Source organism: Osmerus mordax, chromosome 21 (assembly GCF_038355195.1).
Source record: "Osmerus mordax isolate fOsmMor3 chromosome 21, fOsmMor3.pri, whole genome shotgun sequence".
NCBI lineage: Eukaryota > Metazoa > Chordata > Actinopteri > Osmeriformes > Osmeridae > Osmerus > Osmerus mordax.
In genome coordinates this window covers 12,751,543-12,768,080 of record NC_090070.1, presented here as the reverse complement: position 1 = coordinate 12,768,080, position 16,538 = coordinate 12,751,543, and the positions used below count along the sequence as shown (strand labels likewise).

Sequence of the window (16,538 nt, the reverse complement as noted above, 5' to 3'; positions counted from 1 at the left end):
GACGCTAAGATACTCACACTCCGCCCCGGGAGAGCGAGAGAGCGAGAGAGGGGGGGGGGGAGAGAGAGCGAGAGAGATAGATAGAGAGAGAGGGGAAGAGAGAGAGATCCACCTACTCAAGTGCCAGACTAGGCTTGCGTTTCTTCACACAAATCGAAGTAGTCCGCGGTTTCAAAAACTATATTTTTTAAACTTGTATCTAATGTGAATGAGTTGTCGTGGCTAGGGCTTCAACAGTGCAATCGTCCAGGAAAAAAAAACATGGTAGAGACTTTACGAGAAAACCCCATAGAAACTGACTTTACTCCAGCCGTCGCTATCCTGTCAGCAGACCTTTGGAAGGAGCCGAAGCCACGCCCATCGTCTTCTCATATTACTCGCTTCACTCGCCACACAGAACTGGAGAGGGCGTCACTTCTGGGGAAAAGATGAAGTATTCTTGCGGCCGCGGCAGCTGGGGATGTTTATTTAACAGTATCACCTCCAGCTATTGTTTAAGGTAATATATAATGTCCATAAATGTTAAAATATTTGGATAAAGAAGAGTTTTAATGGGGTCTATAATAAACAATAGAAAGTACATTCAATTACAATATCAGATATCATGCATTCTTTAATGTATCATACACATTGACATCCAATATTACATCATAGTAACCTTAATCAACCCTAAGTAACATGTTGACAGTATTACACATTAGATCAACCACACATGTAACACCAGAGTCTCCGGTCGTCCAGTCAAAGGAACAGAAGCCTTCATATCCTCACGACCACAGAGGGGTCATCACCATCTACACTGGTCTGGGACAACCTCCATACCTGTAGTCATGGTTACAGAGGGATCATCACCATCTACACTGGTCTGGGACAACCTCCATACCTGTAGTCATGGTTACAGAGGGATCATCATCTACACTGGTCTGGGACAACCTCCATACCTGTAGTCATGGTTACAGAGGGATCATCATCATCTACACTGCTCTGGGACAACTTCCATACCTGTAGTCATGGTTACAGAGGGATCATCATCATCTACACTGGTCTGGGACAACCTCCATACCTGTAGTCATGGTTACAGAGGGATCATCATCATCTACACTGCTCTGGGACAACCTCCATACCTGTAGTCATGGTTACAGAGGGATCATCATCATCTACACTGGTCTGGGACAACCTCCATACCTGTAGTCATGGTTACAGAGGGATCATCACCATCTACACTGGTCTGGGACAACCTCCGTACCTGTAGTCATGGTTACTGGTGTCCTAAGACCAGCCCAACACCAACTGTAATACATAGTTGTGGAGACACAGCAAGAAGGAAAGGCAGCACACAAATATGCAACTAGAGGGTCCAGATTATGAAGTGACTTAACTACAGTCTGTAGGCTCGGCCTTGCCGTTTACAGTGTGTGTGTGTGTGTGTATACTATCTTGTGTGTGTGTGTGTGATGTTCTGATGTGTTTGTTCTGATGTGTGTGTGTTCTTCTGATGTGTGTGATGTTCTGTTCCCATACACACACATGAACAACAGGAGCGGGGATGTTTCCATGGAAGCCTGTGTTGTGTTCCTCCAGGAGGAACTACTCTACCTGGCACAAGGACATTGAGGAGGGAGAACCACCATGTCTTAAGCCTAGTGCCACTTTACACAACCTAAACGCTGGGTAGAGGGGCTCAGAGAAAGTGGTGTTGAATGTGTACAGGTGGGTCCTTGTGTCAGAGGAGACGCTGTAGAAGGACAGAACGCCAGCTGGCCAGTCCAGGTAAACTCCTACTCTGCTGGGTGGACAGAACCTGTAATGTATTAAAGTCTCTCTGGGTGATCAGGATATGGATGGTCCTCCTCTCCAACAAACTTCCCTAGCTTAAAGGAATACGGCCGCGGCTTCACCTCCACCCTCCTGTTGTCCTCCGACAGAGAGAGTTTTCTGTGAGCTGTGTTTGGGTCCAGTGTGAGATCACAGGCATCTATAGAACAGAGCAGAGAGGCTGGATCAGAGCTGTGTGTCTGAATGTTTACATTTCCATCTTGTCAGTGAGTGAGAGGTTGTTTCTGTCAGATGGTCATGTGTGATTTTCAGTCAGAGGATTCTGGGATTTAACCCAGTAAGAGTGGAAGCATTACTGACGAGCAACATAGTGACGCAGTGAGAGTTTAACTGCCATTGTTTGCGTGTGTGTATGTGTGTGAGTGGAGAGAGTGAGTTTCTCTGTGTGTCAGTAATTAAATCTGTCAGAATGTATGCTTGTGAGGACCAATTCTAACACAATATCAATCTCAATGTTGGATGTACTGATGTACAAAACAGTAATTACACTTCTTAAGCAGCTGTGGTTTCACCCAGATCTCTTCATTGTGGTCCACCCTGTGGGAGACAGAGAGGAACAGACAGTGACATACACACACACACACACAGCCTGTGTATGAAGAGTGGTCAGGAATAGAGATGATTACCAAAGTAAAGGGACCTGGTTGTGTGTGAAGAGTGACAGTAAGAACTCAATATCAGGACCTGACTGTTCTCAGACCAACATGACAAACACAGAGAACGTAGAAACACAAACAGCTTCTGTAACCAGGCGACCAGAACCTCAACAAATCATCATTCTATAATAATCAACTACTACTCAGCATTAAACCTGGCATATGAAGAGGAATGTATCAGGGACTAACTTGAGTTTCTCCAGTCTACAGAGTGTACCAGAGAGAACTGTGTCTCCTGGGTGATTGAAGCTCAGGTCCAACTCTCTCAGGGGGCAGTTTGAGCTGAGAGCTGAAGCCAGAAAAGCACAGCCTTCCTCTGTGACTCCACAGAACGACAGCCTGCAGAGAGAAGTCATCAGGACATTACAACACTGCTGCCCTCTGCTGGTGGGTGTTGTTGACATCACTGGGTACATTGCTGACAGACATACATTTACTTCTTCAACATGGTCTATGTGTCCCTGTCTGGTTCCATGTGTGTCTGATCACTGACCTCAGGATCTTCAGTCTACAGTGTGGACTCTTCAGTCCATCAGAGAGCAGCTTCACTCCTGAATCCTGCAGGTCGTTGTGACTCAGGTCCAACTCTCTCAGGTGACAGTTTGAGCTGAGAGCTGAAAAAAGCTTTCTACAACTGTCCTCCATCAGGTCACACCTGTTCAACCTACATCAGACATGAGGAAACACATGACAACATGAAGATGAACTAGTTGACAGGAGTTATAATACAATTATGGCATAAAAGTTCAAATGCATTCATGGTCATGGTATTTGTATAACATGATCATGTTCATTATAAAATCCTCTGCCTGTGACAGCCTGTCCATTAGGATTGGGAAATAGGAGCACATTTTCGTATCATCAACCATCACTGCATCTAACGCCGATAGCCGATCTGTTTTTGGCAATTTGACAGTAGGTGATCCGTCATCTGTACGGATCGGTTTTCACTATTTGCAAGTGTATTATCCTGCTAAACTCAGTACTGAACCACTGACAGCAGCAGCCACCTCAATTGCAAGAGGCCAAGTTGACCAGCCATTTATTTTAAATACTTTCGCTAAAGTACATTTAGATAACCAAAACAAATGGTTAAATAGTTAAATGTAAAAAACAGAGTCTCGTGAAAAAAATCCACTGCAATGGATTCAGCCAACCGTTGATTGCTGATGTATTCTTCATATTACCCAACCCTACTGTCTATCAATGTGTACTGGGTTGTTTTAATGTGAAGACTTAATGTGAAGGTACTGACCTCAGTGTCTCCAGTTTACTGTGTGGACCTCTCAGGGCAGCAAGGACAACCTTTTGGCCATCACCAGCATACAGATTAACCCTCTCCAGGTGCAGCTCTCTCAGAGGACAGTGTGGTGACTGGAGGAAGGAGGCCAGTGATGCACAGTCCTCATGTCTGAGATACATGTCAGTCAGTCTGTAGAAACACAACATTAATGAGCTGCAGTGTGGTGAAGTGGTTCAGACTGTTGACTGGAGGTCTATTGGCAGCCCAGATTCACATTCCATCCACACTTCTGTCATACCTGTGTTAAGTGTTTTTCCTGATACTTGTACATAAAGATAATACTCTTTCTGTTTTCACAGATCATTTTGTAGTGTTAGTGTGCCTTTGAATGGTTACTATGGTAAACCAGCTAATAGTAACTATGAGTGGCAGACTTATATACATTCAAACAACCTCCCCATCTCTCCTACCTTCTGTGTCCTACACTGTATCTGAAGGACTGTGAGTGGTCTGTAAAACAACTGAACTAAAATATACTGCTTCATAACTGGCTCTCAGGGTGACCATGTCAAACTAACCAACTGTCCAACAATGTGTTCAAAGTTGAAACGTGGTTTGTTTTACAGACATGATTGCAATGTTTCTTAAGTAAATGATAGTGTTTAACAATAAAACTAGGAAAATAAGACTAGTAGGGCTTTATAATTTTGTTTTGAAAGTTTGTTTTGGTCAACAAATCTCACTCAAAGAAATTCTGTTTTCGCTACAACATTCAAAACCACAAAGGCGTTTTAATTGTCGACCTACCTATTGGAGAGGAGACAGATGGACTTTTTCGAATAAACTCGAATCTCGAATGAACTATCGACCGATGATGTATCCCAAGTACAGTTTAGGCGTGAGTTAAAAACGTGGTCTTTCGCTTGTCCTCGATGAGTATCCTTTTTAAGACGACTATCGACGTAGTAGGAAAGTTCAACAGGTTCATGAATCATGACACAATCATTTTGTTTTTATTAACCATAAAAGGGTTTAACTTTCTATGAATAAGTTACCTTCTTATGATTCACCGTATAATTAAACTGATGACTATGTTACCCACTTTTAACCCTTACTGTGCTAAAACGTTTTTACACATTAACATGAATTTTCAGCCTTTATTTAAGCTTGAGGTTGTTTCTTGTCTTAACCCTATCGATTGTTGGAACAGACATGTAAACAGCAGCAAAAGATTGGGTGGGCGTTATCATTTTTTATTTTACAATAAAGTAAAAGTGTCTTATAAAATTATAAGTCGGTGTTATCCTACAAGGTCTTTTGTTAAAAGGTTTATCTCTGGTGACTGATGTCAACGGCTCCTTTTGTGGTCTCCAAACAGAAGATTTGTCTCATCTGTTTTGGTATTATGATTATATTAAGAACTTTAGCTTTCTGAAAATGTTTGTTTTTAATTAGCACATCAATATCATGTTCAAGTGAATAAAAACATTCATTAAAGTGATTCTAACAGTTACAGGACAGTGACATCAGCCACACAGTAATTCATTGTTACATCCTTTATCTTCTCCAGTTTGTTTCAAAGCATGTTCACCTTCAGGAGCACCATCCACCTGGCTTCACATAGACACACAGCCTGTTTCTTACGTCATGAAAATAACTGATCTCACATACTGATACCAGTTTAATTTGTTTTGTAATATTTACTAGTGATGATACTCCTGAAGCGAGGCCCAGAAGGATTGGCTGCCGTTGACTAAACATCATAAAGTTTTACAATACTTCACACTGCCTCTCCTGTGCGTCCTCATATACACTGCCTCTCCTGTGCGTCCTCATATACGCTGCCTCTCCTGTGCGTCCTCATATACGCCGCCTCTCCTGTGCGTCCTCATATACACTGCCTCTCCTGTGTCCTCATATACGCCGCCTCTCCTGTGCGTCCTCATATACGCCGCCTCTCCTGGGTGTCCTCATATACACTGCCTCTCCTGTGTCCTCATATACGCTGCCTCTCCTGGGTGTCCTCATATACACTGCCTCTCCTGTGCGTCCTCATATACACTGCCTCTCCTGTGTCCTCATATACGCCGCCTCTCCTGTGTCCTCATATACGCCGCCTCTCCTGTGTCTTCATAAACGCTGCCTCTCCTGTGCGTCCTCATATACACTGCCTCTCCTGTGTCCTCATATACACTGCCTCTCCTGTGTCCTCATATACACTGCCTCTCCTGTGTCCTCATATACGCTGCCTCTCCTGGGTGTCCTCATATACACTGCCTCTCCTGTGCGTCCTCATATACGCTGCCTCTGCTGTGCGTCCTCATATACGCCGCCTCTCCTGTGTCCTCATATACGCTGCCTCTCCTGTGTCCTCATATACGCCGCCTCTCCTGTGTCCTCATATACGCTGCCTCTCCTGGGTGTCCTCATATACACTGCCTCTCCTGTGCGTCCTCATATACGCCGCCTCTCCTGTGCGTCCTCATATACGCTGCCTCTCCTGTGTCCTCATATACGCTGCCAAAAAGGTTATCCCTGCTGAAAGTGTTGTTACAACACTGACACCGATATGGTTTACCTCGTATGCACCTTAATGTGTTTAATCAGATTACATTTAAGAGAAAAACACCTGCTACATTCCTGACACTGAAACGGCTTCTCTCCAGTGTGCGTTCTCATGTGAGTAATCATATTAGGCTGCCAGCGAAACTTCTTGTGACATTCCTGACACTGAAACGGTTTTTCTCCTGTGTGTATTACCATGTGAGTTATCAAATTAGGCTGCCATCTAAAGCTCTTGTTACATTCTTTACACTGATACGGTTTCTCTCCTGTGTGTGTCCTCATGTGTCCAACCAGAGTAGATTTCTTATTAAAAGTGTTGTTACATTCGAGACACTGATATGGTTTCTCTCCTGTGTGTATTCTCATGTGAGTAACCATGGATGACTGCCATCTAAAACTCTTTTTACATTCTTGACACTGAAATGGTTTATCTCCAGTGTGTATTATCATATGATTAAGCAAAGTTTGCTTCAAAGTAAAGCTCTTCTTACATTCTAGACACTGATGAGGTTTATCTCCTGTGTGACTGCCCTGTGGCATGCCTTCCATGGGAAGAGTGTTCTTTCTTTTTCTGCTTGATTTGACCATTTCTAGCAAAGGCATCATTCCTCCATGTTCCTCCTCCTCCAAACTCTGAGCTGCAGGACAGTCTGGAGCTACAACAGAGAGGGGCTGAGGGTCACTGTCTGGTTCTGGTGCTGCAAAGTCTTGTACATGTGGCTCTGCTTTGATTTGCTCCTCAGTTGTGTTGGTGGGTAGAGAGTCTCCTTCTCTGTTGTCCACTTGGACAGCTTGGTCAAGATGTGAACATTCAGAGGAGCCCTCCTGATCCCAGTCATGTCCCACACTGGAAGAAGTGGGTATGGAGTCTTTGGTTTCAGACTGCAGTCCTTGGAGCTGCTCTTTCTCCTGACTGGTCCACAGCTCCTGTTCCTCTTTAATCTGTGGGGGCTCCAGGAAAGAGAGCTGCTGCACTTCTGGGGGGGGAAATATGATCTACTTAATTATTCTGCAACTCAACATGTCTGTCAGCTAAAACTAGACCAGTGGTGGTGATCGTAGCAGGGTGTGGTGGTGTCACCTCCCATGACCCCAACATGGAGGAAGACCCAAGACGATAGTATGACTTTAAGACATTGTAAACAGGCCACCGTGCCATGTTTATAACATGTTACACACCAGTTCCTAACTACAACGTTCTTAGTGCAGATATGACTCTGCAGTAACACGCAGATGTTACAGGAGGCTGTGACAAGATCTAACCACCTCTGTCAAGAAGACTTGACCTAAGAAAAAGACTTGAGAAAAATATGAAATGTTGGATGGACGCTGTGAACCATGTCATGATGCAACCTCAGACTTCTCCTTTCCTATTTCGTTACCCCCCCTCCTACATTAAAGTATTTTACACAGCATATAATAACTTGAAGGTATGAATGTCGAACCTGTTCTGTGTAGCTTGCCGTCATGTTGAGTAACAACGTCAAACAGACGTTGTATCCGCGCGCTCTCCTCTTTGGAACGTGAGATTTCTTCTTTGTACTCAGCAACCGTTATTTCAATGGCTCTGAAAATCTCTGAAGCTGCTGTTGTTAGTCGCTCACTGAAAAATTCTCTCATCATATATAATTTGGACATTGTTAAGTTTGAAAACTCTGATTCCTGGGTGAGTATGGAGTCTGTGGTTTCAGACTGCAGTCCTTGGAGCTGCTCTTCCTCCTGACTGGTCCACAGCTCCTGTTCCTCTTTAATCTGTGGGGGCTCCGGGAGAGAGAACTGCTGCACATCTGGGGACAGAAGAGGAGACAACATTTTTTCTCCTGAGAGGATGTTCAGGACAGCGTCGCTGTGAACAAGAAGTCATCTCAGATTAACACTTGGTTAGCTACCCATGGCACGCCATAGGCGTGGTGAACAATTAGTCCAGCCAATAGGAGTTTACATTTACATTTAGTCATTTAGCAGACGCTCTTATCCAGAGCGACTTACAGTAAGTACAGGGACATTCCCCCCGAGGCAAGTAGGGTGAAGTGCCTTGCCCAAGGACACAACGTCAATTGACACGGCCGGGAATTGAACCTGCAACCTTCTGATTACTAGTCCGATTCCCTAACCGCTCAGCCACCTGACTCCCTATTATTTTACTTTATTATGCGGAAAACACTTCCGTATTCTGTAAAACAGACAGTAAACAGACACAGCTCCTTCTGACACCACATAAAAAATTCATACCAAGAACGTCGCTCCCATCCCAAAAAATACGATCAAAATAGCCTATCGAGTGATAGAGGAAGACTGATATGTGAACGCACAGCTGGGGAACCAGTTAGCGTGGAAACCAGTTGGGTGACAACACCGGCAACGCGGACGAGACATCTAGCCTTTATATACATCTATGATATAAAGTATATGGCATAACCCTTATTGTACAATTGATTGCCATGCACAATGGAAAAGGAAATGACTTCATTGACGCTGTCCTGAATCTTCTGTCAGGATTTAAACTTTTGTCTCCTCTACTGATTGCTGAAAACTGGAGTAGCTAAATGCGAAAGGTTTTAATACAAACACTTGGGTCTGTCCGAGCCACTTGAAACAACGAAGACATTCTGGACGATGGAGATTATAATATTGAAGTATAAATGTCTTACCTGTTCGGTGTAGTTTGATATAAGGTTTAGTAACAGCGTCCAAAAGCCGTTGTATTCGCGCGCTCTCTTCCTTGGAACGAGAGATTTGTTCTTTGTACCCAAAAAGCGTTTTTTCAAATTCTCTGAATATCTCCAAAGCTGTCAATGTTAGTCGCGCACAGATGCGTTCCTTAAACACGTCTAGGACAGACATTTTGAGAATCTCATGAGGTTAGCTATTAGCATCTGACTAACCCCCCTTTCTCTCTTCCTTGACAAGTGAACTAGTTAACTTTGCGAACCCCACAACAACTCTCTCCTTTCCTTCTCCCTACATCGCTTGTAAATAAGCAACACGTGCAGATCAGACTCCAGTAATTGCCAGTTTTCAAACTTCCCTTCTACATTCATACCAACTGTAGCCACTCCGCTTATGGACGACGTTAGCATATACTTATATACAAGACGTTAGCATAGCGCTTCCTGCACTAGGACTAGGACAAACTTTTCCGGTGATGAGTTCACCGTTCTCTGACAACGTAGACAACAGCGCCCCCTGTTGTAGCGGATGTTGACCATTTAAGGCTTTATGTCGTTACAGTCATTAAAGTCTAACTTCCACGACAAAATCTAAAATGACTATTTAAACCGACATAGTAAATGTCAGACCATTTCAGACACGTTTATGTAGATGTAATCATAACTCATAGTGTACAGTTACAGAATAAGTCATAACAATGTATAATTAAAACACAGGTAACACACAATATAGGCCTAATGTACATTGATGCATCAAAATAAGCAACTGTCCTTGCTTGGAATATAACCCAGAATAATGTCTGTATCAATATATCACTATACAATTCTGATAGTGTGTGCACCACTGTGTACATAGAAAATGTATATAGTGAATGAAAACCTGTATAAAACTATGTCATAGTGTAAGCAATAAACCACCTAGTTGACGTTGTGTAAACCACTGCAGAATGTTGAGAACCATAACAAGGCTGGGAGTGGAGAAACAGCAGTCCATTCTGCCCCCCAGGTCTTCACAATCCCTATAGAGAAGTGTACAAATATGTGAGTGTGTGTATGATGTTCTGATGTGTGTGTGTGAGTGTGTTCTTTTCTGATATGTGTGTGAGTGTGATGTTCTGATGTGTTTGTGTGAGTGTGTTCTTTTCTGATATGTGTGTGAGTGTGATGTTCTGATGTGTGTGTGTGTGTGTGTGTGTGTGAGAGTGTTATCCTTGACCACACCCCATCATGTCACAGGTGTGTTGGATCAGGAGCGGGGTTGTTTCCATGGAGACCCATGTTGTGTCCCTCCAGGACACAGGAGGAACTACTCTACCTGGCACAGGGTCACTGAGGAGGATGAGTACAACCTAAACGCTGGGTAGAGGGGCTCAGAGAAGGTGGTGTTGAATGTGTACAGGTGGGTCATTGTGTCAGAGGAGATGCTGTAGAAGGACAGAACACCAGTTGGCCAGTCCAGGTAAACTCCTACTCTGCTGGGGAAGGGAGGGAAACTGATAGGTATTAAAGTCTTTTCATGATTGTGCCAGACAGAACCAGACCGTTCCAGACACCAAGACCTGTCGTTGTCTCCGAGTGTACAGTCAGCACTCCTCCCTCTCCTCCTGATGCTTCCATACGTCACTCCGAACACAACCCCCCCCTCCACCTCCCAGTAATGGCGTCCAGTCAGACCCTCTCTACACAGCACCTGCTCCACTTCATCAAACTGTTCTGGGTAACAATGATGCGGCTGGTCCTTCTTCACCCACTCCACCCTCCTGTTGTCCTCAGACAGAGAGAGGGTTCTGTGAGCTGTGTTTGGGTCCAGTGTGAGATCACAGGCATCTATAGAACAGAGCAGAGAGGCTGGATCAGAACTGTGTGTCTGGATGTTTACATTTCCATCTAGTCAGTGAGTGAGAGGTTGTTTCTGTCAGATGATCATGTCTGATTTTCAGTCAGAGGATTCTGGGATTGAACCCAGTAAGAGTGGAAGCATTTCTGACGAGCAACACAGTGACGCAAGGTATAGTTTAACTGCTTCTGATACATTAGAAGACTCCAAACCACATAATTGGAATTATGCACTCCAAACCAATAATTTTTATTGCTGAAGTTAAAATGACCAATTCTGCATATAACCCAATCACCCACCTGCCCTCCGAAAAAAATAAAATTGTTCCTCCCGGATCAACTCGAATCTCGTCTCCTAATTTGATCTCAAAACGGCAAATGTCACCTAAAGGTGAGGAGTTTGCACTCATGGTGTGAGAGTGCAAGTGTGAGAGATCAGGTTTGTGTATATGTGTTGTGGGGGTTGTGTGCCAGTGTTTAACCCTTTAGCAGTCCTGGATAATATTAGGTAAATAAAATACAACAAAATAATCCACGGTATATCCGGGTCTACCAAGTATTTTTGTCGTAAATCAACGAGTCTGTAAGCCTTCGTCTCGTAATTGCAATCATAGCGATTTAATCACCGACCTACCTGTTGGACGGAGACAGATGGACTACTGTTATATCGTGAATAAAGTAACGATCGATTGTGTAGGCAAGATTACTGTCTCGGGGCGAGTTAAAAACTGTCATCCACTTTCCGAAATCTTTCGCCAAATCGCCTTACATCCTGAACGAGTTTTGAGCTCCGCCTCTGGGTGTAGCAGATAATAAGTTACTAGGTACGTTCGACTTCATGCAGCGCCGGCGTCGCCGACAGGTTAAATTACAGTCCAAGATAGATGATAAGTAGCACATTCTAAGCTACAGAACATGTTTGTTTTTAAATAGCACATCAATATCATGTTCAAGTGAATAAAAACATTCATTAAAGTGATTCTAACAGTTACAGGACAGTGACATCAGCCACACAGTAATACATTCTTACATCCTTTATCTTTCCCAGTTTGTTTCAAAACATGTTCACCTTCAGGAGCACCATCCACCTGGCTTCACATAGACACAGCCTGTTTCTTACGTCATGAAAATAACTTTATTCCCTTTGATCTCACATTAAACAGATTTCCAGTCGGTTTGATTTCATATTTACTAGTGATCCTACTGACAACAGGCCCAGTGGGATTTTCTGCTGTTGAATAAACATGAAACTAAAGCCCCTTGTGTCTTCTCATATAAGCAACCAAAAAGGTTCTCCCAGCTGAACGTGCCGTTGTTACTGACACCTGGTATATTTTGTGTGCATCTTAATGTGTTCCACCATATCACACCAAAATTTTTTTTGAAGCTTGCTACATTGTTTTATACTGATAAGACTTAACTTCAGTGTGTGTCCTCATGTGTTGAATCCAGGATTTATGCCATTTAAAACTCATGTTACATTCTTGACACTGAAATGGTTCCTCGCCTGTGTGTGTCCTCATGTGTTGCACCAGACCAGCTTTACGACTATACATCTTGTTACATTCTGTACAGTGAAATGGTTTCTCTCCTGTATGTATCTTCATATGCTCAATCAAATTTGTTTTACAAATAAAGGTTTTGTGACATTCCTGACACTGAAACGGTTTCTCTCCTGTGTGTGTCCTCATATGAATGATCAAATTAGGCTGCCATCTAAAGCTCTTGTTGCATTCCTGACACTGAAATGGTTTCTCTCTTGTGTGTGTCCTCATATGAACAAGCAAATGAGATTTCCAACTAAAAGTACTGTTACATTCTTGACACTGATGAGGTTTATCTCCTGTGTAACTGCCCTGTGGTATACCTTCCATGGGTAGAGCTGTGTTCTTTCTTTTTCTGCTTGATTTGACTGATTCTAGCAAAGGCATCACTCCTCCATGTTCCTCCTCCTCCAAACTCTGAGCTGCAGGACAGTCTGGAGCTACAACAGAGAGGGGCTGAGGGTCACTGCCTGGTTCTGGTGCTGCAGAGTCTTGTACATGAGGCTCTGCTTTGATTTGCTCCTCAGTTGTGTTGGTGGGTAGAGAGTCTCCTTCACTGTTGTCCTCTTGGACAGCTTGGTCAAGATGTGAACATTCAGAGAAGCCATCCTGATCCCAGTCATGTCCCACACTGGAAGAAGTGGATATGGAGTCTTTGGTTTCAGACTGCAGTCCTTGGAGCTGCTCTTCCTCCTGACTGGTCCACAGCTCCTGTTCCTCTTTAATCTGTGGGGGCTCCAGGAGAGAGAGCTGCTGCACTTCTGGGGGGGGAAATATGATCTACTTAATTATTCTGCAACTCAACATGTCTGTCAGCTAAAACTAGACCAGTGGTGGTGATCTTAGCAGGGTGTGGTGGTGTCACCTCCCATGACCCCAACATGGAGGAAGACCCAAGACGATAGTATGACTTTAAGACATTGTAAACAGGCCACCGTGCCATGTTTATAACATGTTACACACCAGTTCCTAACTACAACGTTCTTAGTGCAAATATGACTCTGCAGTAACACACAGATGTTACAGGAGGCTGTGATGAGATCTAACCACCTCTGTCAAGAAGGAGACATGATCAAACCTTGGATGGACCATGTGAACCATGTCATGATGCAACTGCAGCAACTACACCTTTACCATTTAGCTATCCACCATTACCTAATTTCATCAGATTATAACAGGAATGTAGAGTGCCTGTCCAAAGTTTGGACTTTGTATGAATAACAAACCTGTTCTGTGTAGCTTGATCTCAGGTTGAGTAACAATGTTCCACAGCCGTTGGAGCCGTTTCCTGTCCTCCTCAGAACGAGAGATTTCTTCTCTGTACTCTTCAAATGTTTTTTCAATGGCTATAAACATCTCTGAAGCTGCTGTTGTTAATCTCACACTGAAAATGTCTCTCAACATTTGTAATTTGGACATTTTCAAGTTTGAAAGCTCTGATTCCTGTGTGAATATGGAGTCTGTGGTTTCAGACTGCAGTCCTTGGAGCTGCTCTTCCTCCTGACTGGTCCACAGCTCCTGTTCCTCTTTAATCTGTGGGGGCTCCGGGAGAGAGAGCTGCTGCACATCTAGGGGAAAGAAGAGGAGACAAAATTTCTCATGACAGAAGATGTAGAACAGCGTCGCAGAGAACAGGAAGTCATTTAATTTCCCATGGAGCGCGGCAAAATAGCATTAGCTATTTTACATCAGTGTATCCCTTTCACAACACAAACGAATCTCAGATTAACACTTGATAAACTAGCCTGTATTTCATCCATAAAATGAGCAGTGCAGAATAACGCTGGCGTAAGAGTTTGAATCATCTTTCAAACTAATTCACAGGTATCCACATCTACCTGTGAAAGAACCAGAGTGAATGCAAACGCTTTAAATACAAAACACTTGGGTCACTTGGGTTGAAACAATTAAGACACATTCTAGACAATGCTCATTATGATATTAAAGTATGAATGTCGAACCTGTTAGGTGTAGTTTGATCTCGGGTTGAGTAACAATGTTCAACAGTCGCTGTAGCCTAGCGCTCTCCTCCTTGCATCGAGAGATTTCTTCTTGGTACACAGTAAGCTTGTTTTCAACTCCTCTGAAAACCTCCAAAGCTGTCATTGTTAGTCGCTCATGGATAAATTCTCTAAACTCGTCTAGTTCAGACATTTTAAAAATGAAAAACACACGAGGTTAGCTATTGCCCCCTAGCTAACCTCCTTGTTCTCTTCCTTGCCTAAAGTTTCTAAGTGGACTAACTTTGCGAACCCCACAACAATTCTCCCCTCTTCTTCTCCCTACATCGCTTATAGGGATAAACATGCAGATCAGACTACAGTAATCGCCATTTTTCAAACCGCCCTTCTAGACACGCATACCAACTCTAGCCAGTGCACTCATGAACGAGGTTAGCATAGCGCTTACCGCGCTCTTGCCGGATGTAAACAACATTCAAATTTCCAACTTTCGGTGAAGTTGCCAACTCTCTGCGAGCATAGAGACAACATCGCCCCCTGGTGTAGCGGAATAGACTATTTACGGTTTTATGTCGAACAATTACTTCCATTCAAGAACATGGATGCTGGACTATAACAAGATTATAATTATGTAGAGTAAAAGATTATGTCTAACTCAGTTTATGCTGCCTTTCTAATTATTTTTACTTCTGCTAAATGAAGATGTCATCTTTTTATTATAATGCAACACAATGACAATATTATTATTGCAGCCAAACTTCTGTAAATGTAAGTCTTAGACTTAATGGAACGCTCTTATAGACATGACAGGGATTAGCTTTACATTATATTTACAGTTGAAATACACGCAGGGCTATCACTCTAAGACAGACAGATGGAAACATAGATATAAAGATAGATTACTCTGTGTATGTTTATGTGTTTGAGTGTGTGTGTCTGGTTACCCTGTACTCAGCCATTCTCCAGCTAATGGGTCAGCTGTCCGTTTCACATCCTGCACAGCAAACTGTTTATACACACACACGCACACACACACGCACACACACACACACACACACACACGCACACACACACACAAACTTACCCAAAAACACCCACACACGCACAGTGATAGGCTTGCATAAGGCATGTTTGGCCCCAGTGCAGGAGAGTATGTCCTGAATTAGCAAGGTGGTCAGGGGGGAATTGGGTGGTTGCCGGGGTGGGGTTGCCAGGGGTGTTGGATGTTGCTAGGGCGGATTGGGTTTCTGTCTGCAAGTTGGCGGTGTGCACGGCACGTGTGCTGTCCTAGACACACATACACATACACACACTCATATACAGTATAATACATAATTCATGCAAGAAAATGTCACGCCCCCCTCACACACACCCCTCCCTCCCCCCCCCCCCCCCACACACACCCCTCCCACACACACACACACACACACCCCTCCCTCCCACACACACACACACACACCCCTCCCACACACACACACACCCCTCACACACACACCCACCCCTCCCACACACACACACACACACACACACACACCCCTCCCTCCCACACACACACACACACCCCTCCCACACACACACACACACACACACACACACACACACACACACACCCCTCACACACCCACCCCTCCCACACACACACACAAGAACAAACACCCTCACACACACACTCAGAGAGACTCCCCTTGAGTGTATGAAAAATACTAAAACAGATTTAGCTCTGGTACTGACCTTCAGAGCAATGAACGGGACTGCTTCCGACTACATCAAGTCTCTCCTCCAGCCTTACACCCCCACCCGCCAACTACGGTCTTCTCCTGACAACCATCTGGTGGTCCCATCTCTCAAGAGCGCCCGCTCCCAACCCAAGCTCTTCTCCTGTCTGGCCCCCCAATGGTGGATTCACCTCCCCACCTCCATCAGAGACACTGACTGTCTCCCCACCTTCAAGAAAAGGCTTAAGACACACTTGTTCCGGGAGTACAACAGTACTAAGGAATGATTTGCTGGACCAGTTGTAACTGATTTAACTTTTTGTACTCCCTGTGAATTATATTATATTATTGTTGCTTGCTTTTTCCACAGGTACACTCTTGCACTTTTGAGGTTCATGTTGTTTAATTTGTAACTTGTTTAACTACATGCTCTTATGGTTCTCCCTATTGGCATTTATTTGCTTTTCACAATGTATGCTTCATGTTTGGCAACTCGCAATGTTTGGGCTATCT

The 16,538-nt window shown here is 43.9% G+C and overlaps 3 protein-coding genes across 3 annotated transcripts; all 3 read right to left on the bottom strand.

Moving 5' to 3' along the window:
- Positions 1–1,811: 1,811 nt before the first annotated feature.
- si:ch211-278p9.3 (ribonuclease inhibitor) lies at positions 1,812–3,914 on the bottom strand. Its single transcript, XM_067258957.1, has 5 exons — positions 3,748–3,914; positions 2,986–3,156; positions 2,682–2,831; positions 2,324–2,373; positions 1,812–1,975 (listed from the first exon to the last, which is right to left on the bottom strand). Exons 1-5 carry the CDS (start codon positions 3,912–3,914, stop codon positions 1,812–1,814), a joined length of 702 nt encoding a protein of 233 aa, XP_067115058.1.
- A 2,257-nt stretch (positions 3,915–6,171) lies between these two features.
- Positions 6,172–9,305, bottom strand: LOC136965082 (zinc finger protein 23-like). Its single transcript, XM_067259080.1, has 3 exons — positions 8,952–9,305; positions 7,746–8,087; positions 6,172–7,277 (listed from the first exon to the last, which is right to left on the bottom strand). The coding sequence occupies exons 1-3, from the start codon at positions 9,142–9,144 to the stop codon at positions 6,310–6,312; spliced, it is 1,503 nt and encodes a 500-aa protein (XP_067115181.1). The 5' UTR covers positions 9,145–9,305; the 3' UTR covers positions 6,172–6,309.
- Positions 9,306–11,924: 2,619 nt separating this feature from the next.
- LOC136965084 (zinc finger and SCAN domain-containing protein 2-like) lies at positions 11,925–14,704 on the bottom strand. Its single transcript, XM_067259082.1, has 3 exons — positions 14,311–14,704; positions 13,576–13,917; positions 11,925–13,110 (listed from the first exon to the last, which is right to left on the bottom strand). Exons 1-3 carry the CDS (start codon positions 14,501–14,503, stop codon positions 12,197–12,199), a joined length of 1,449 nt encoding a protein of 482 aa, XP_067115183.1. The 5' UTR covers positions 14,504–14,704; the 3' UTR covers positions 11,925–12,196.
- Positions 14,705–16,538: the final 1,834 nt, after the last annotated feature.